Raw genomic sequence first — 21,368 nt, forward strand, 5'->3', positions numbered from 1 at the left:
GCTGCCGCAGCATTCTGTGGCACGTCATTTAACTGTCAGCCATTTTTTCTGTTACTGCAAGTTATTGCTAGTTTGACAACCATAGGGAATCTTTGAGAAGCACTTGATAATATTCCGTATTGGCATTACCAGAGAATTAAACACCTTATAACATAGTATATGGGATTGATTTGATGAAATTTGGCTTAATTAATTTGATTAATATTATGGTGTTTCTATTCAGAGAAAAATGAAAAACGAAACCCTCAGGGTTTCCGTTAGGATGGAATGGAAAATATGGTGCTGTACAACGTGATGGTCAGGAGTAGGCTACAGGATTGGAGGATTCTAAATTGTTTACCTTCATTAGACAACTTTGTTCCAATATTTATGTAAAACAGGGAAATTTATTCCCGTAGTAATTCGTTATGGATCCATAACGAAATCAACATCTGCATTTGAAAGAGTCTTTTTTATCATTATTTTATTAACAAAATGTGTTTATTTGTTTATTAGGCTACTGTGCAGTCTACAATACATACTGTAGTAAACATGGGAAAGTGCCTAATTCCTTACAAAAGGGAGAGCAGGCCATGTCTGTACTACAGAATGCAGGGAACGAGGGAGACCGGTGTTATTTCATAGTTGTGATGTCTTACCTATTATTCTACAATGTAGAAAATAAGAAAAATAAAGAAAAATCCTGGAATGAGTAGGTGTGTCCAAACTTTTGACTTGTACTTGCTTAATTAATTTGATTAATATTATGGTGTTTCTATTCTATAAAATGTGAAAAACCCTCTGGGTTTCTTTTAGGATAGAACAGAAAATATGGTGCTGTACAACGTGACGGTCATAAATTCAGAGCATTGTCAGATTGTCCGTTTGTAAATTCAACCGTTTCGCTCTCGGGGCGCACACTGGACGTTCGGGCTAAAGAGTAGGGTTGATTTGAGCGTTCTGGCTTTACAACGGCAGTCAAGCACCTAAGCTAACGTTGGCTAGCTTTCTAGCTACTTCCAGACACAAATGAGACCACTGACCATTTTACTCGCCCTAGCAGAGCTGGTAAGGCAATTTTCGTATTAACCAGGGCGTTGGTTGGTGACTAACTGTGCTGCTGGAAACAATTTAATTACGCATTTTTGCCAACGGTTACTGACACTGGCCATATTCAACGTGTGTTGAGCCCTCGTAAATGAATTATTCTGCGCTCTGGTACAATCAGACGAGAGTGCTCTGAAATCGATGTAGAGAGCCAGACCGAATTTACGAAAGCCCCCGAATGTCAATTGAGAACGCACTATACCATGTAGCTAAGCTAAGAATGACGGGAATAATCAAGTCAATAAACATTGGGTAGTTAGATATATAACTACTAACGTTAGATAGCTAGCTAACATACCGGTACATACTGCTGGAATGATATGCTATGATATGTTCATAAGGACAGCGTAGCTAACAAATTGTCAGCCAACATAACGTGTAAGGTAACTTATTTGAAAAGTCATTACTTTATTACATTGAGTAGCAAGCTACCCCTTGGTCGTTAGGGCAAATCTGGTCTGTGATAGGAGTTTTGTTTTTCACACCTAACTCGGCTATTAGACTATTCTCTAGTAAAGGTTGAATAGTCTATTGTTCAGCTATTAGCCCCTTTCCCCAACTTGCAACAAATTGTTGTTGTTCCCATCTCGTTCCTTTCCCTCTTCCAGGTGTCATCATTCTGCACCTGAGTGGCTCGCTTGTGGGCGTGCTGGCAGAATATGGCAGCATCTTCGGTTGTGCGTCAAGAATTCTGCATACAGTAGCAAGTTTGTATGAAGGTGTGGTTATTCACAGGCAAATTGTTATATGCTATGGAGGTACATTTGTGTCTTTTTGTCGAGAGCAAACTTTTTTTATTTTCATTCAAAAATAATTGTTCTGAAAGTACCTTTTTCCGATACCAAGTAGCGGACACCTACGAAGAAGGACTGTGTGATGATGACATCTCAGGTAAGCAGCACTGGGCGTTCTTCCGTCCAACTTTTACATATCTAGTAGTTAGCTCCTACGATTCAGTGTCGGTTCACAACACAACACTATATTACATACATACAGTGCCTTGCAAAAGTATTCATCCCCCTTGACATGTTTCCTATTTTGTTGCATTACAACCTGTAATTGAATTGGATTTTTATTTGGATTTCATGAAATGGACATACACAAAATAGTCCAAATTGATGAAGTGAAATGAAAAAAATAACAAACGGAAAAGTGGTGTTGGCATATGTATTCACCCCCTTTGCTATGATGCCCCTAAATAAGATCTGGTGCAACCAATTACCTTTAGAAGTCACATAATTAGTTAGATTGCACACAGGTGGACTTTATTTAAGTGTCACATGACCTGTCACATGATCTCATTATGTATACACCTGTTCTGAAAGGCCCCAGAGTCTGCAACACTACTAGGCAAGCAGCACCATGTAGACCACTGAGCTCTCCAAACAGGTCAGGGACAAAGTCGTAGAGAAGTACAGATCAGGGTTGGATTATAAAAAAATATCCGAAACTTTGAACATCCCACGGAGCACCATTAAATCCATTATTAAAAAATGGAAAGAATATGGCACCACAACAAACCTGCCAAGAGAGGGCCGCCCACCAAAATTCACGGACCAGGCAATGAAGGCATTAATCAGAGGCAACAAAGAGACCAAAGATAACCCTGAAGGAGCTGCAAAGCTCCACAGCGGAGATTAGAGTATCTGTCCAAAGGACCACTTTAAGCTGTACACTCCACAGAGCTGGGCTTTACGGAAGAGTGGCCAGAAAAAAGGCATTGCTTAAAGAAAAAAATAAGCAAACATGTTTGGTGTTCGCCAAAAGGCATGTGGGAGACTCCCCAAACATATGGAAGAAGGTACTCTGGTCAGATGAGACTAAAATTTTGCTTTTCGGCCAACAAGGAAAATGTCTGGCTCAAACCCAACAACTCCCATCACCCTGAGAACAGCATCCCCACAGTGAAGCACGGTGGTGGCAGCATCATGCTGTGGGGATGTTTTTCATCTGCAAAGACTGGGAAACTGGTCAGAATTGAAGGAATGATGGATGGCGCTAATACAGGGAAATTATTGAGGGAAATCTGTTTCAGTCTTCCAGAGATTTGAGACTGGGACGGAGGTTCCCCTTCCAGCAGGACAATGACCCTAAGCATACTGCTAAAGCAACACTCGAGTGGTTGAAGGGGAAACATTTAAATGTCTTGGAATGGCCTAGTCAAACCCCAGACCTCAATCCAATTGAGAATCTGTGGTATGACTTAAAGATTGCTGTACACCAGCGGAACCCATCCAACAGTTTGCCTTGAAGAATGGGCAAAAATCCCAGTGGCTCGATGTGCCAAGCTTATAGAGACATACCCCAAGAGACTTGCAGCTGTAATTGCTGCAAAAGGTGTCTCTACAAAGTATTGACTTTGGGGAGGGGGGATGAATAATAATGCCCACTCTGAGAGCATTATGCTCAAGTTCTGTTTTTTTGTCTTATTTCTTGTTTGTTTCACAATAGAAAATATTTTCAAAGTGGTAGGCATGTTGTGTAAATCAAATGATACAACCCCCCCCCCCCCCCCCCAAGAAATCTATTTTAATTCCAGGTTGTAAGGCAATAAAATAGGAAAAATGCCAAGGGGGTGAATACTTTCACAAGCCACTGTACATACCATGGAATAAAAAATCATGTGATTATTAATCTCAAGCTAACTAAAAGCATTTAGCTACGAATGCCTGTTCTCACCATTTTCTGTTGAATTAATCTAACTTTCTTTCATGGCAACTCATAAGCAGACCATGTCATATTTGTTTCATAGTCGATATATAATCATATTTCATGACAGTGTAACGGTTAGCTTTTTTTACAGAAGGATGAAAGAACACAATATGTTTGTCAGGGAATGCTATTCTGATAAGTCAGATGAAGAGTTACACCAGAAAGTCAGCACCCTTAAGGCAAGGATGCCCCATGCGGGCTTTAGAATGGTCAAAGAAGTCTCAGAGCAATGGGCCATCATGTACAATGGAGAAGAGTTAGAGAGTCTTTGCAGTGTATAGATGGTGCAGGTATCATTGCATATTTCCCATCACCTAATGAACAACCACAATACCAGGCTGGTGTTAAGCTTTCTGTGCTGTATTGACGTATCCTGAAAATGACATCTGCTGCTTTAGATTGAACGGTCATATCTCAGTTATTGTTATCATATCTACAAAAAAAGAAGCTATTTTCTTTACTTTCGGAGAGCGAGCTGGCTCATTCATCCCCCTCCTCTCCCCTGTAACTATTCCCCAGGTCGTTGCTGCAAATGAGAACGTGTTCTCAGTCAACTTACCTGGTAAAATAACGGTAAAATAAATTTAAAAAAAGGGTCGAAAATTTAGCTATTGCCAGATGCTCACTGTCCGAGGAACAGGCCGTGGAAGCTTTATTGCTGGCAAACGTGTCCATAACCAGAGGTAATTAAACTGTTCTGTGTTCTTTTTCTCTCTTCCTCTGCCTGTCTTGTAAATGGAACCTGTCTCACATGCATTAAAAAAAACCTTAAGAAGTCAGCTGATCATTTTCAGATTTACACCACATAAACACAGCCATTTTCACTGGACTATCTGTTGCTATCTGTGGCTGCCAAGTCATGATTTCCCGGGGGTTAGCCTTGCAATAACCAAGTTGTGAGACACAGCCCTCTATATTTTAATGTTTCAGGTATACCCCGATAGGTGTCTGCATCACATACAGTATCTTCTATTGACAATATTTTCTATTGTTTGTCCTCATGTGTCTGTTTTTCAGCATAAAGTACTCTGTAGCCACTTAGTGTGGACACCAGGTGAGACCACACACATACACAATAACAGTCTCTCTTCTTCACTTCATCCCTCTCCCCCTTCTCCCTAAATCCTCTAGGTTATATCAGCTGTGTTGGTGAACCCCTCCCGCATCTGAACTGGCAGACACAGAGGGTACAGCATGATCATAGGTGAGAGGTCACTTGGTCGGGTCAACAGGAAGTATTATTAAAGAGATGCTTTACATTGAAATACAGATAGAGATGTAGTAGTCCCAGAGTTAATGATCCAAGGTCAGTTTTGCATTTCACCTCCTGATGGTTAAGATGACCGTGTTAGAATAAAAAAAAAACAAGGCTTAATCATGCTCTCTCTCTATCCATCTGTCTCTTGACCGCAGGTATGTTTTGATGTGAGAGAGGAAGCCAGTCCCGTCATCGCCGCCTCAGATAACCTTCGGGCCAACTGGGGGCCCAAGACTGGTTATGAGACACCGCTAGAGACACTGCAATTGTGATGAACTGAGAGAATATTAGGGTAGCACTGTAATTCATTAATCATATGCTGTCTGCCTCTATTCTTACCTCTTTCACTTTTCTACACCTCTCCCACCTCGTCTTTCTTCCTATTTTATAATGCACACCATACGTGCATTGAAGTAGAGATTGAACTTGTATTTATAATTACATTTGACTATTATCATAATTAAAATGCATATATTTTGTTTTTGTAACACCTGGATAATGAACTTTTTTCAATAAAGCGTTTCACATTCTCCACTTGTTGAAATTAAGTATCTCATTGAAATACTATCCTGTGTCCTCAGATTAATGCAGATGAAGGGAGTTAGATATGCATAGTTTTTTCTGTATATATGAATTACAAATCAGCATTTACTTAAATAATGTTTCTAGTCTGTTGCATAGTTATAAAGTGTAAGCATTGATGTCCCAGTAGCAGGAGTGGTAAACACTGTTGAAGTGTAGAATTGTAATACATACATGCAGACACAGCATCATTCAAAGAATGGAGTTTGATATGACGGAAAAATAATGTCTCAGAGATTCATACCTGAACCGCACATTTATTTGCCAAGGAAGAGTACATGATCAGTGAATATATTCAATGTACAGGCTACAATGTGGGGATCTTGTGTGGTAATAACTACAGTGCATGTATATAGGACTTGCATCCTTGGCACAATAAAGTTATTATATTCTACCCTATCCATAGGCTTCATTAATGCCATTCAGACTTGAAGTTGATACAACAACTATGATAGCTGAGGTTCATAGATTGGTATGAATATTAGTTCAGAACCTAACGTTTTAGGGTCCATACACAGATCGGCTACATACTGTAGCTAGCTACACATCCATAGGCATTCAGTTATTTTTATCCTCCACTACACAATAAGCAAGTAAATAGTTAGCTATGTTACTTCAGCTGCATTACAAGGCAAGCTTGCACAATTGTACATTCATTTTGCAATACATTTTTTAGCTAGCTAGATTCTTTACATCCACTGTTTCACAAGATGACAGCCTGGTTTGCTGGTTTTCTCAGGAGTCCCTAAAACATTAAACAACACAAATGACAAATTCATTCTCATGTCATAACACTAGCTAGCTAGCTGGCTAATGTTAGCTTGTCAGATAACTTGCTAAATAGCAATTTTCGTAAATTTACTTTATGACCAAAACAAATGCACAAACGTTTGTCTCTACAAACGCGCCCGGACTGGGCACCGGCTCCGAGGAAGGCTCCGGCCATGGAGCTGGGTTGGATGCCGCACCCGGACTGGGCACAGGCGCTGAGCTGGATGCCGCGCCTGGACTGGGCACCGGCGCAGAGGAAGGCTCCGGCCTTGGAGCTGGATTGGACGCCGTGCCTGGACTGGGCACCGGCGCAGAGGAAAGCTCCGGCATTGGAGCGGAACTGGACGCTGTGCCTGGACGCTGTGCCTGGACTGGGCACCGGCGCAGAGGAAGGCTCCGGCCTTGGAGCGGGACTGGACACCGTGCCTGGACTGGGCACCGGCGCAGAGGAAGGCTCCTGCCTTGGAGCGGGACTGGACACCGTGCCTGGACTGGGCATCGGTGCAGAGGAAGGCTCCGGCCTTGGAGCGGGACTGGACGGCGTGCCTGGACTGGGCACCTGCGCAGAGGAAGGCTCCGGCCTTGGAGCGGGACTGGACGGCGTGCCTGGACTGGGCATCGGTGCAGAGGAAGGCTCCAGCCTTGGAGCGGGACTGGACGCCGTGCCTGGACTGGGCACCGGCGCAGAGGAAGGCCCCGGCCTAGGAGAGGGACTGGGGAGACGCACTGGAGGCCTGGTGCATGGAGCCGGCACAGGTGGTACCGGACTGGTGACACGCACTTCAGGGCGAGTGCGGGGAACTGGCACAGGACGTACCGGACTGGGGAGGTGCACTGGAGGCCTGGTGCGTGGAGCCGGCACAGGTGGCACCGGACTGGTGACACGCACTTCAGGGCGAGTGCGGGGAGCTGGCACAGGACGTACCGGACTGGGGAGGCGCACTGGAGGCCTGGTGCGTGGAGCCGGCACAGGTGGCTTAAATATTATCCCCAATTAGAGACAACGATAATCAGCTGCCTCTAATTGGGAACCATACCAAGCACACCAACATAGAAATAGGTTAACTAGAACACCCCCCTAGTCACGCTCTGACCAAAACACCATAGAGAACTGAGGGCTCTATATGATCAGGGCGTGACAATTTAATAATATAACAGTCTTCATATTTAATGATAGTCATGCTACGACAGTGCATAGGCCTATACATGATAGTTACTGTTCAATATCAATTAGACAGCTAACTATCAGTGATATTAGGCTATATTTAGAGTTAGCGATCTAGCTAACCACTCCATAAGGTGATTAACTAGCTCCAAATGAATTAGCCTATGTGATATTAGTCCCCAAAAAGATGTAGACAAATTAATCTCAATTGAACAAAAACATCTGAAAATTCTGGACCCCTATTTTGATACTAAAATAATAACAACAATTTCCTAGTTGTCAAAACCCAAATTTATGACAATAACTGGTTTAGGTTGCACATAAAAATACATGGAATCATGCTTTCGTGCTTGAACATGATGCTACAATAAACAATTCATTTTTTGAATAATACAATTTTAGTATTCTAATACACTTCTTAATGAAACACTTTGAATGACTTTATAATATAATGAGGCTACAATTTATTTATTTATTATGTGACCCCATTGCAATTGTAGTGCGACCAACTGTAAATGTTAGTATGGATCCCTGTGACTATGCTCTTACACATACATGAATTAAAGGATCTTTAGGCTATGCTCCCACACTAGACCCCAAATTGTAAATACAACAAAATGTTTTAAACGTTTTAAAATATGTCTTTTAAAAAAGATATGTTTTTAAACGTTTTAAGTAATCAAAAAGTAATCGGATTACGTTAACGATTACTTTATTTTTCATGCAACTGTAATCAGCAACGGATTACATTTATCAAGTAACTTGCCCAACCATGCACACACACACACACACACACACACACACACAGTTAGACACATTTCACATACACCCATAAACACAACAAGAAAGAGAGTGAGAGAGACCGAGAGAGAGCAATTCTAAACTCACATTAGGGTAAAAAAAACTCCGGCCCACCCCCTTCCCCAGCTCCCCCCCCCCCCCCCTCCCTTTCCCTCCCTCCCCCTCTCTTTCCTGCAGCTGTCTCCATTCCCTATGATTTCAGTCATTTACCACTCGCGTTTATAGTGGAGGCCTTTGAACAGGCGAGTGTGTCATTGTGAAGGGGAGTGTGTGCTAAGCCCCGCGCCTGTGTGTATATCAGTCTCTCCCAGCTGGGCTCCTGGGGGAGGGATAAGGCCTGGGAGAGAAGCCTGGATGTGGGCTCAGATGGAGACTGGAAGAACGCTGGGAAAGAGGCTAGAATAAGGGCTGTGGAATGATTATGTTCTTTTGTCCTTCTAAATGAAATTCTATCCACACAGATTACCAGTCAGTTACACATACAGTACACACAAGAAGATACATCCCTCACTCCCCATGAAAACATACATGAGAAAAACGGCTGGGATGGGCTCATGGACTCAACGGGAATGGAGAACGAAAGCAAGAGTGAGAACGGAGGATGAGGTGAAATTCAAATAGTGAGAAGAAGAGAACTCGTGAGGGCACTTTGGGAACAAAAAGCCTGAAATCTTCTCTCTTTACGACTGCAGAAATCTGGACCATGTCTGCAGCCCATTACATGTTTTGATCCACCATCAGAAAAACTCTGGGTCATATAGTCTATACAACCACCCTGAATGCCAGGAACTCAGCTAATATACCACTATTACCAACAGGGTTAGAAAAACTAAACAGGGACATGATCATCGCTACAGTACCTCTCTCTGCTACTGTGTTAAAGCCCACTTCAGGCTAACGCGCTCAAGCTGTTGTGTAAGTGCCTATATCGGTATGTGATGATAAAGCAAAGCCTCTAAGAATATAAACCCTCTCCAGTGACACTATGTGTGTGTGTGTGTGTGTGTGTGTGTGGGGGGGGGGGGGGGGGGGGGTGACAAATGAACATTGTTACCATTGACTAGTTAGGAAGCTACAAATGGATCTATTTTGGTAAAAATATGTATTCTTTAAATGGTCTGGGCCGTGGTGAGCCTACAATTTCAATAATGTCCTATTTTGTATATAGTCCTCTCTTTCTAGTCTTGAAAGAGGTTGTTTTACTTTTAAGGGGCTTAGTGACATAACTAACTCAACACACACTGTGATAACAGTCCTGATCAAGACATTATGGTAGAATCAAGTTCTAATGGCAGTTGATCTCCCTACATGGTGAATGGTTTGTGCCCTGTCTAACCTATGACCATCTCTCTCCCTATCTCCCCTGCTAACCAACCCCCCATCTCCCTGTAAGCTTGACTGACCATAAGCAGGCAGAAAATCTCAATGTATTTTTATAACGGTGCTTCTTCATGCTCCTCTTCTCCCCTTGGGGTTTCCATGGCTACACAGCAGTGCAGTTAGTCAGCCTCAGCCACCAAACAGTAATATGATTTGACTGTGTGTGTGTGTGTGTGTGTGTGTGTGTGTGTGTGTGTGTGTGTGTGTGTGTGTGTGTGTGTGTGTGTGTGTGTGTGTGTGTGTGTGTGTGTGTGTGTGTGTGTGTGTGTGTGTGTGTTAGTAAGCCTCCGCACCCAGCAGTGGTACAATCCGAATAAGTGTTTGTGTGTGTGGATGGTGGGACAGCAGTTATTCTTTGTGTGTATTGGGACAATCAATGGGGCTGTGAGCGTATGTGACAGTGACAGTGAAAAACCTATGAGTGAGTGTTAATTATACTATATGTAAGAGTTGACTCTTTTAGCAAAACGCCACTTTACATCGATATTACTGTGCAAGTGAAATTCTTTCTGTTTTACTAAAGAGACGAGACGCAAAAGTGTGTTCACATTGATGAATCTGTTAATAATGATTTTTGCTCTTCACACAATGGTGTATGATGTTACAGAACTATGAACTTGTGAATAAGTTGGTACTCCGTTTCTGGAGAAAAAGAAACACCAGACCATTACACGCTACAAGCTTTCCCCTGTAGAGTTTCACTCACTGAGCGAGTAGCGTTGGGCTTGATTTCTGCCCCTGGCTCTGACATTGGGCCCTCCCAGCAAACAGGATGGGACAGGCTGTCCTTCTCCTGTCTGACTCACAGATAGAGCCGAGCCCAGGCCAGGCCCATAGTCTCAGGGAGGGACGTGAGCTCCTCTCTGACCTGATGGGTTAGGGTTAGCAGGGCTAGATTCCAGCCTAAAGCTGCATCCACATGGGCCTTATGACATTGGATTGGAACTGAAGAGTTTATTGCTTTGCATTCTGTTGAGCTTGTAGGTTTGAAGCCAGATAGAGTGTTTCTTGAAGCTTTGGAAATTGACATGATCTGACATTTGCTAATGTCCAGGGAGGTATGAGAGAGCGAAAGAGAGAGAGCGAGAGCGAGAGAGAGCGAGAGAAGATTAATACTCCCTTGAGGAGGTGCATATTTTTTTCTCCCATTTCCCTGGCATTCAATAACAATAATGATCTGAAATGGAAATTCCTCTTATTCAGCACCATTTGTGAAATAAAAATAGAGAAATCCCAATTTGTGTAAGGTTCTGTTTTCTTGAGCATTACCTATACGCTGTCCTATGAAAACAATAAAATTGTGTCAAGTTGAGACAACTGAGAAAGTTGTATCAAGTATTTCACAGTCACACCGAAATCACAGATACTATACTGACATCTGATACAAATCCATATTTGTTAGTCAGCTGTCAGTATTCTGAAAGAAACCTAAGACAGTGACTATACACTAAATACAACTAGTTCGGTATTAGGATGCCCACACAACACACACACACACACACACACACACACACACACACACACACACACACACACACACACACACACACACACACACACACACACACACACACACACACACACACACACACACACACACACACACACACACACACACACAGGAGTTGAGGCACATATCAAAGGACAGTTTCTGCATGACTTGGGAGGGAGGAATTTACAGCTGTTTGGAGAATTGTGTGCCAGATACTGACAATATAAAAATAATTTTAAAAAAGTTACCTTTATTTAACTAGGCAAGTCAGTTAAGAACAAATTTCTTAATTACAATGACAGCCTACCCCGGCCAAACCAGGAGAACGCTTGACCAATTGTGCGCCGCCCTATGGGACTCCCAATCACGGCCGGATGTGATGCAGCCTGGATTCAAACCAGGTACTGCAGTGACACCTCTTGCACTGAGATGCAGTGTCTTAGACCACCGCACCACTTGGGCGCATGTGCCAGAGAGCCACAGCTGCAGATTCGGAAATGTATGGGAGATGACCCATACATCCATGTCTACTGGAAAGGTTATGGACCACATATAACTCTCATCCACAAATAGATCATACAGACATAAAGATTGGTGCCGTTGTGTGCGAGACAACATAATTGGGATTTTAAAATGTTATTGGTAATGTAAATGTCAGCACGGACCTAAACCCATCAGATTAAATGTGAGCGGCTCATCAACAAACTGAACTGACAACCATGACTCTTCATCAATTTCAAAAGAAGTCAAAACAGGTTTCCTCTAGTACACTGTACATGCTTAGAAAAAGGTACAAGGAACGCAAAGTGGTTCTACCTGGAACCAAAAAAGGATCTCCTATGAGGACACCCGAAGAACCCTTTTGGAACCCTTTCTCTAAGAGCGTAGACTCCTGAGAAGCCTCCATGTCAACTCTATATAGACTCTTATTCTCTGAGCCATTTACCTTTTGTGTTTCATTTCCCTATAGAAAAGCAGAACAGAATAAAGGCCCTCTGTCTCTCAGTAAACTAGTTTGATTAGGGGGAAGACAGAGACATCTACATCCATCCTGCCTCCTGGAGCCCGTACAGAGCAAGGAATAGGGCAGGGACTGGGAAACTGCCTGACTGACTGACTGAAGACCTAATCAAAACAAAAAAGGAGAATCTGGGGCAAACATACACACACAGCTTTCAGAGGCATAATAATGGACTTTAGACATATTCAACTTCTTCTTATTTTGATGAGCCTTGGATACATACAACTCTCTGATGTTAATCTCTGCAGCGGTTGCACTCTTGGTTCAGTTGGGACCTATGTACACATTAAATACCGTTTTCACAGCTTGATAGACATAAATGTACCTATGTTGCCTAGTCTATTTCTACTAGGAAATAATTGTTACATTGTATTGTATTTGATTATATTGAAATTGTTCATATGTGCCCTAACCGCTGCCAGAAAGGCAATTCAAAAAAACATTGGTTTGATCCAAATACTGCTGTAGCCCTTTCCTGCAGTCAAATGACCTAGTGGCCTCATGTTATGAATATTTTTCATAATTTCATACTCTTCCTGGGGTCCATCAAAATTAAATCAGTTATACGTGTTAAAAACATTACAATACATTCATAACAGATTTCACAATATATTAAGTGTGTGCCTTCAGGCCTCTACTCTACTACCAGATATCTATAGCACAATATCTATGTGTACATATGTGTATAGTGTTATTGTGTGTTTGTATGCATGTGTCTATGTTTGTGTTGCTTCATAAAGCAACACGCTGTTCCATAAAGTGTATTTTTATCTGTTTTTTTAAATCAAATTTTACTGCTGGCATCAGTTACTTGATGTGGAATAGAGTTCCATGTAGTCATGGCTCTATTTAGTACTGTGCGCCTCCCATAGTCTGTTCTGGACTTGGGGACTGTGAAGAGATCTCTGGTGGCATGTCTTGTGGGGTATGCATGGGTGTCCGAGCTGTGTGCCAGTAGTTCAAACAGACAGCTCGGTGCATTCAACATGTCAATACCTCTCATAAATAAAAGTAGTGATGAAGTCTATCTCTCCTCCACTTTGAGCCAGGAGAGATTGACATGCATATTATTAATGTTTGCTCTCTGTATACATCCAAGGGCCAGCCGTGCTGCACTGTCCAGAGCCAATTGCAATTTTCCCAAGTCCCTCTTTGTGGCACCTGACCACACGACTGATCAGTTGCGCCAGGTGTGACAAAACTAGGGCCTGTAGGACCTGCCTTGTTGATAGCGCTGTTCAGAATGCAGAGTAGCGCTTTATTATCCAAGATTTCAGCCAATCAGTCTGTCCGTTTGTATGTCTGATTCTTGAGGTCACAGTTTAAAGTGTTTTTATGATTTGATGACCCTGATACTGTCTACAGATGCTGTATAATACAACTGTTGATGGGAGACTGTTACAGAGGAATGTAAATAATATTTTTAGGCTGGATCATGTTGTTGTATTGTTATATGTTTTGATTCTGTAATGTATTGATTGTTGGTGCCTTCTATGCCAGGTCTCGCTTGAAAAAGTGACTCAAGGTCTCAATGGGTTAAATACAGGTACAAAATTATAGACAGACTTCTCCCCATTCTAGCTACTGTTCTATCAATATGTTTTGACCATGACAGTTTACAATCCAAGGTTACTCCAAGCAGTTTAGTCTTCTCAACTTGCTAAATATCCACATTATTCATTACAAGATTTAATTGGGGTTTAGGGTTTAGTGAATGATTTGTCCCAAATACAATGCTTTAAGTTTTTTTAAATATTTAGGACCAACTTATTCCTTGCCACCCATTCTGAAACTAACTGCAGCTCTTTGTTAAGTGTTGCTGACATTTCAGTCGCTGTGGTAGCCGACGTGTATAGTGTTGAGTCATCCGCATATATAGACACTCAAAGCCAGTGGCATGTCATCAAGGGGCCTAGACAGCTACCCTGGGGAATACCTGATTATACCTAATTTTGCTTTCCAAAGTTTACTAAGGGTTGGTAACAGGCTGATTGGTTGGCTATTTGAGTCAGATAAGGGGGCTTTACTATTTTTAGGTAGGGGACTAGTAGGCTTAAATTGAAAATATGGCAAATAGGAGTGGAAATATCGTCCGCTATTATCCTCAGTAATGTTCCATCCAAGTTGTCAGATCCCGGTGGCTTGTCATTGTTGATAGACAACAATAATTGTTTCACCTCTTCCACAGCTACTTTACGGAATTCAAAATTGCAATTCTTGTCTTTCATATTTTGGTCAGATATACTTGGATATGTAGTGTCAGAGGTTGTTGCTGGCATGTCATGCCTAAGTTTGCTAATCTTGCCAAATAAATAAATCATTAAAGTAGTTGGCAATATCAGTGGGTTTTGTGATGAATGAGCCATCTGATTCAATGAATGATGGAGCAGAGTGTGCCTTAATTGCCCAACATTTCATTTTATGGTGCTCCAAAGGTTTTCACTATAATTCTTTATGCAATTTATCTCTGTTTCATAGTGTAGTTTCTTCTTCGTTTTATTCAGTTTAGTCACATTATTTATCATTTTGCAATACTTTTGCCAATCAGTTGTATAGCCAGACCTATTTACAATCTCATCCCTCTCAACAATAAAATGTTTCAATTCCTCATCAATCCACAGGGATTTAACATATTTTACAGTCATTTTCTTTATGGGTGCATGCTTATTAGTAACTGGGATAATCAATTTCATAAATGTGTCAAGTGCAGCGTCTGGTTACTCATAATGTTTTTTATTCCCAATTTCATGATATCCAATTGGTAGTTACATTTACATTACATTTAAGTCATTTAGCAGACGCTCTTATCCAGAGCGACAGTTACAGTCTTGTCCCATCGCTGCAACTCCCCTACGCACTCGGAGAGGCGAAGGTCAAGAGCCATGCATCCTCCGAAACGCGACCCTGCCAAGCCGCACTGCTTCTTGACACACTTCTTAACCTGGAAGCCAGACGCACCAATGTGTCGGAGGTAACACTGTCCAGCTGGTGACCGAAGTCAGCTTGCAGACGCCCGGCCCATCACAAGGAGTTGCTAGAGTGCGATGGGACAAGGTAATCTCGGCCGGCCAAACCCGACGCTGGGCCAATTGTGGGCCGCCTCATGCGTCTCCAGGTAACGGCCAGCTGTGACACAGCCTGGGATCAAACTCGGGTCTGTATGGTTGCTCGTCATTACACACTGACCAACAAAGAATCTTCACATCAACAACATAGGAATCACTACAAAACTTATTGTATGACCTCTTATACACAATATTAGGCCCAGCCTTTGAAACTTTGGATTTCCTAGATATGGCTACTATATTGTGATCATTACATCCGATAGATTTGGATACAGCTTTCAAACAAATTTCATCAGCATTAGTAAAGATATGATCAATACATCTTGATGATTTCATTCCTGTACTGTTAGTAACTACCCTGGTAGGTTGATCGACAACCAGAACCAGGTTGCAGGCACTAGTTACAGTTTGAAGCTTTCTCTTGAGTGTGCAGCCTGATGAAAGCCAGTCAATATTTAAATCACTCAGAAAGTATAATTAATCAACTTTTTTTTTTAAACAGACAGAATTCCCGGTGTTTCTATGTTAAACAGTTTGTTATAATATTTCAGTGTTCTGTGATGTATATAAAGTGTAATATTGGGATGCAAACTTAAAGTTTAATACATTTCAACTCTATATCTGACATATAGACAATAGCCATGTGTGTTAGGTGTATACTTTTGTTTCAGAGTAGATTTGTTTAAGACTACCAAGAAACACTACGTGACCCTGATTTAGCCCACTGCAGTAAAAGGTTAAAATCTTCAACAGCTAAGCTGCATGGCGCAGCTACAAAAACAAACACCTTTGTTAGATACCCCTCTTGTAATATTATCTCTCAATTGTTGTATCTTGAGCTGCTGTATCAAACGCCCCTTCTTGTTCATGTTTTGTTGTTGTGCAGATCATGTGACTGCTATCGCTTGTTTGATTGACATTGATAAAAACAACAAATATATATTTTTTAAATCAATTTGAAAAAACTTGAATACATTTGGGTCTATGACTTGAGTAATGATTTGAAGCCTATCATGCATTTGTAAGCACTGTTAGCCAAAGACAAATAACACACTCCTCATGATGAAATGATGTGCAGAATGAAAAAGACAACTGCCATCAGAGCTGCTAATAAGAATATGCAATAGTAAAGGTACTGAAGATGACCAAGATGTAAGTAAACCCAGGTTATCTCTGTTTTGTCCGACCCGGGTCACTCCTACTAACAAAGCTGAATCGAACAAATCACTCTTGAGAATCACAGTGTGCAGTGGGTTGATTGTCTGTGTGTCACTATGCTCGTGGTTGGGAAAGATACTGATTCCTCCTCTACCCCTCTGCATTTTCAACACACTCGTAGAGAGAAACGATCATCTCCATGACACTGTGACACCACTGCATGCTCAGAGCTCTGTCACTCTGTGTCACAGCCCTTGCTCCTGTGTGTGTGTGTGTGTGTGTGTGTGTGTGTGTGTGTGTGTGTGTGTGTGTTTTCTGCAAGCAGTCACCATGTACTGAAACATCAGTAGGCCTACATCACAGTCAATGGTTTCCTACAGTCATTTTAAAATACCCAAAATACATAAATTCAAGATGTTAAACAATCACTGACAACTGTTGACCCCAATGCAATGTCACTGTTGTAATTTATTAATACATTTGACAGGATGTGGATAGTGTTCCATGAGATCACACACACTAAGGGCCGTGCACTGACATGTTGGGAGGAATATGCTCAAACTAAAAAAAGGGCACTCCCAAAAATGTTTTTCCTGCAGCAGCACAATCTGCTTATTTCTCTCAAATGTTGTACACAAATTTGTTTGCATCCCTGATAGTGAGAATTTCTCATTTGCCAAGATAATCCATCATGTAATAAAGCCCTTTTGTGGGGAAAAAACTCATACTGATTGGCTGGGCCTGGCTCCCCAGTGGGTGGGCCTATACCGTCCCAGGACTACCCATGGCTGCGCCCCTGCCCAGTCATGTGAAATCCATAGATTAGGGCCTAATGAATGTATTTCAATTGACTGATTTCCTTATATGAACTGTAACTCAGTAAAATTGATAAAATTGTTGCATGCTGTTTATATGTTTATATTTTTGTTTATATGTTTATATTTTTGTCCAACCCAACTTCAACATAATTTTCAAACTTTTTGACCCGCGACCCCCAAAAAAAGAGTGTTACAAAACTTGCGACCTCCTGCGCGTACACACATGCACACGCAAACATTTACAAACAATCACTGCTCAATTGTAGCCTGTCATTACAGCTATAAACAGTGATGCATTTTCAAAACGCAAGTTAGGCTACTGAGATAAACTGTGTTTAACACCTGCATTTGGAGTGAAAAGTCATTCATGTTAGCAGTCAATATCAACTAGGGATATATTATGTCACTTCTCTGGAGTCCAGAGCAAGCAAAATCATTCTGCCTACTTGTAGTGGAGTCTGCAGGATTGGTTGGACAGCATGTTCTGTCTGCACCACTCCATCACTTTGGAGGGCAGCCTACCTGCAGAGTGCTCGTTCCCAGCCGGGTATACCTGTTCTTCCTCACAAATATCTCAATACATTTGCCAGAATATGTTAAATCTTCATCCCATAATATGCAATGTTACAGCTGCCTATCTTTAGACATGTAGCCAGTCCTAGGCCTATCTGAAATATGAAAATGATCAATCAAATTGCCAGTTAGCCTATTGTTCTGGCAACGATGAGTCAGTAGATTGATAAAATGTATTTTATATGGATGATAAACATAGGCCTACTCTGTTTTTGTCAGGCAAAACTGGAGGAAATTAAACAAGTTCTTTCTGGTCACTAATCTGGATATGCGTTCCCACCTTTTCTGAAAATGTTGATGACTGGTCATTGGTCAGCAATCAAGACGCGCAACCTTTTGGTTCTGAAGCATAGACGAGAATTTAACGATGACTTGCGGGCAGTGGGTTCAGAACAATAATGACAAAAAAAAAACATTTTGGGGGAAGTTATACCACCACTGAAAAGGGCAATTTGGAGATTGGAAGGGCAAAGGGGCATGTGTTGTGCACAGGTAAAGCCATAGCTGTGCATATGCCTGCTCGCACACACACAAACACTGGCTCAGACTCCCCTTTGCCTCCAGAACAGCCTGAATGCTTTGGGGCACTCTACAAGGTGTCGTAAACGTTCTACAGGGATGTTGGTCCATGATTACGCAATGGCATCACGCAGTTGCTGCAGATTTGACGGTGGTACATTCATGCTGCGAACAGCCCGTTCCATCTCATCTCAAAGATCCTCTATTGGGTTTGGTCAGCAACAATGTTCAGATACACTGTGGCTTTCAATTGTTGCGCAATTGGTATCAAGGGACCTAACGTGTGCCAGGTAAACATTGCCCACACCATTACACCACCGCCACCAACCTATACCGTTGACACCAGGCAGGATGGGTCTATGGACTCGTGCTGCTTACGCCAAATCCTGACTCTGCCATCAGCATGACACAACAGGAACCGGGATTCATCAGACCAGGTGATGTTTTTCCACTCCTCAGTTGTCCAGTGTTGGTGATCGCGTTCCCACTGGAGCCACTTCTTCTTGTTTTTAGCTAATAGGAGTGGAACCCGGTGTGGTCTTCTGCTTCAGTAGCCCATCCGAGACACGGACTGACTGATGAGTTGCATTCCAAGATGCAGGAGTTGCATTCCGAGATGTCTTTCTGCACACCACTGTTGTACTGCACCGTTAATAGTCTGTTTGTGGCCCGCCTGTTAGCTTGCACGATTCATTCTCCTTCGACCTCTCTCATCAACAAGCTTTTTTTTGCCCACAGGACTGCCACTGACTTAATGTTTGTTTGTCAAACCACACTTGGTAAACCATAGACACTGTTGTGCATGAAAAGCCAAGGAGGGTGGCTGTTTCTCAGATACTGGATCTGGCGCGACTGGCACCATCAATCATACCACACTCAAAGTCACTAGTTTTTCCCATTCTAACATTCAATCAAACAATAACTGAATGCCTCAATGCCTGTCTGCCTGATTTATATAACAAGCCAGGGCCACATGATTCACTGTCTGTAGGATGATCAATTTTCTGTCCTGCTTCACTGCGATCTGTTTCAGGCAAAATGTTAGTTTTTAGGTGTTGGTGATTGCCATGTTCTCCAGCCTCCCCGTGAAGACCTAATAGAGCAGCGATTCCTTAAATAAACGTGAACCAGTTGGTCACGGTAAAGTAGTTTGTTCACGCGCTGGGACGGTTACTCGTCCAACAAATAGTAACACCATGATAGGCGACACAGAACGCAATTACGATAATTAAAAGTTTCACCTGAGAGTAAAGGAAATTAATGTAAACAAAAAACCTACAATATAGCCTGCTATAACGCTGATTTACTCGCAAAAACACAACGACACCCCTTGGGTAAACATGAAAGGCGCAATTATATTTCAGTGCTCAAATGTAGCCTAAATATGACTGCTATGTTATATATCGGCAGGCACTAACGTTAATACATACGATGAATAAATTGACTGGCAACTGTAAACGTGTTTTCTATCATTTAGTTATTTCATGCAAAACAAATATGTGTTTCTGCAAACACTCAAACTTACCCATTCCAAAACGCGGATAAATCCAAGAGGTAATTTAAGCACTTGAAATGTCCCAACAGACACGAGCTAATGGAATGACAACAACAATAACTTAGAACAAAAATTACGATATTTTTCATTTAAAAAATTCACAAAATATGTCATGTTTGTATAGCCTATTTGACATGTAAATTAGCCTACATTGTTAAAAAAAATGAATAATGGCTGTTTATTAATGCATATTATTTTGAGACCTGACAAAACAAATGTACAATCAACAAACATACCTCATTAGTCGATAACATTTTCAAAATACTTATCTCCTTGTTCTGTAAGATGTAAACAATTATACAGAGTTACCCAAACCGCTTGATGTCTATGCCTCGCGCGTGTAAGACTCTCGGCTCTTATTGCTACTACACGGAAAAACCCGAGCTTTCGTCAGCTTGTTGAAAAATAAAACACCATAGAGACAGACGGGGATTGGCTTCAGTGAAATGAACGATGACTTCAAGATTTTACGATTGGATAAGATTTTCTTGTTATCGATTTAGGCTACGATGTGTTATTGTTTTGAACTGCCTCTCCTCCCCACGTCGGAGATGGATGAGAGGATGTGATTGTAACGGAGTGCCTGAATGTTGTCTCGAGGCGCCACGCATTAGTCTGGTCCTATAAGTAGAAAAATATATCTTATTAATCATGCATCATTTTGTAGGTTATATGCCTGCGTGCATGCAGCGCATGCACAACCAATAGACTGAGAAATCCCATGAAATGCCTTTGACCTGTGGGTATTTTCTTGTGACTCCACCATCTGTAGCCCATTCAGGATGAACCCGTCATCTGTCCCTCTGTAATGGTTGTGCTTTGTGCAGAATAATAACCCCCAAATCACTCGCCTATGGCTCCAAAAGCATCAAAATTGACCTCTTTTATAAGACCATTTCTCTGAATCCTGGAAATATGGGCTATATTCAGATGTAACTTCCATTACTTGTAGGCTACATAAATTATGTGGATTATTATATAATTTGAGCGAAGATGCCTAAATTGCTCAGAACAAAACATTCAGAGAGCAGTGCAGATATATATTGACTAAATGTATAAATGGACTATATTCCAATTCTACGTGAATGGTTCTTAGAGTTATGTCGTTCTGAAGGATCCCCTGTGTGATTCCCAGACAAAGTCAACATGGCTGCTGGCTAAACACAATCCAAGGGCAAATAGGTAACTCACTGAAGACAATGTTATGTAATGTGAAGCAGGGACTGTTTTCAAGACTGAGTTGTACTCCTGTGTAGTCAGTGTACAGTCAGATTCAAATGCCCTGATCAATTATCATTTGCCTGACATTTTTGTTGTTGTTGATAAGGACATCTTTGTGTGAATATTATGATGAAAACGTGAACCAGATTTTCCTTGTATTTTTCTGTTGATATGATGTTCCCTTGCTGTGT

The 21,368-nt window shown here is 41.7% G+C and overlaps 1 protein-coding gene across 2 annotated transcripts in view; it reads right to left on the reverse strand.

Moving 5' to 3' along the window:
- Positions 1-20,584, reverse strand: part of LOC129815119 (synaptoporin-like) — a 46,067-nt gene extending 25,483 nt beyond the window's left edge. Inside the window, exons 1-2 of one of the 2 annotated variants that reach the window (XM_055868505.1) lie at positions 20,193-20,584; positions 19,927-19,992 (exon numbers count right to left, since the gene is read on the reverse strand). In XM_055868505.1, coding sequence (XP_055724480.1) covers positions 19,927-19,992; positions 20,193-20,197 — 71 coding nt within the window. In that variant the 5' untranslated portion in view covers positions 20,198-20,584. The remainder of the gene's footprint in view (positions 1-19,926; positions 19,993-20,192) is intronic. The other variant, XM_055868504.1, reaches the window with a different exon arrangement.
- Positions 20,585-21,368: the final 784 nt, after the last annotated feature.

This window comes from Salvelinus fontinalis, chromosome 18 (genome assembly GCF_029448725.1).
Source record: "Salvelinus fontinalis isolate EN_2023a chromosome 18, ASM2944872v1, whole genome shotgun sequence".
In the NCBI taxonomy this organism is placed as follows: Eukaryota; Metazoa; Chordata; class Actinopteri; order Salmoniformes; family Salmonidae; genus Salvelinus; species Salvelinus fontinalis.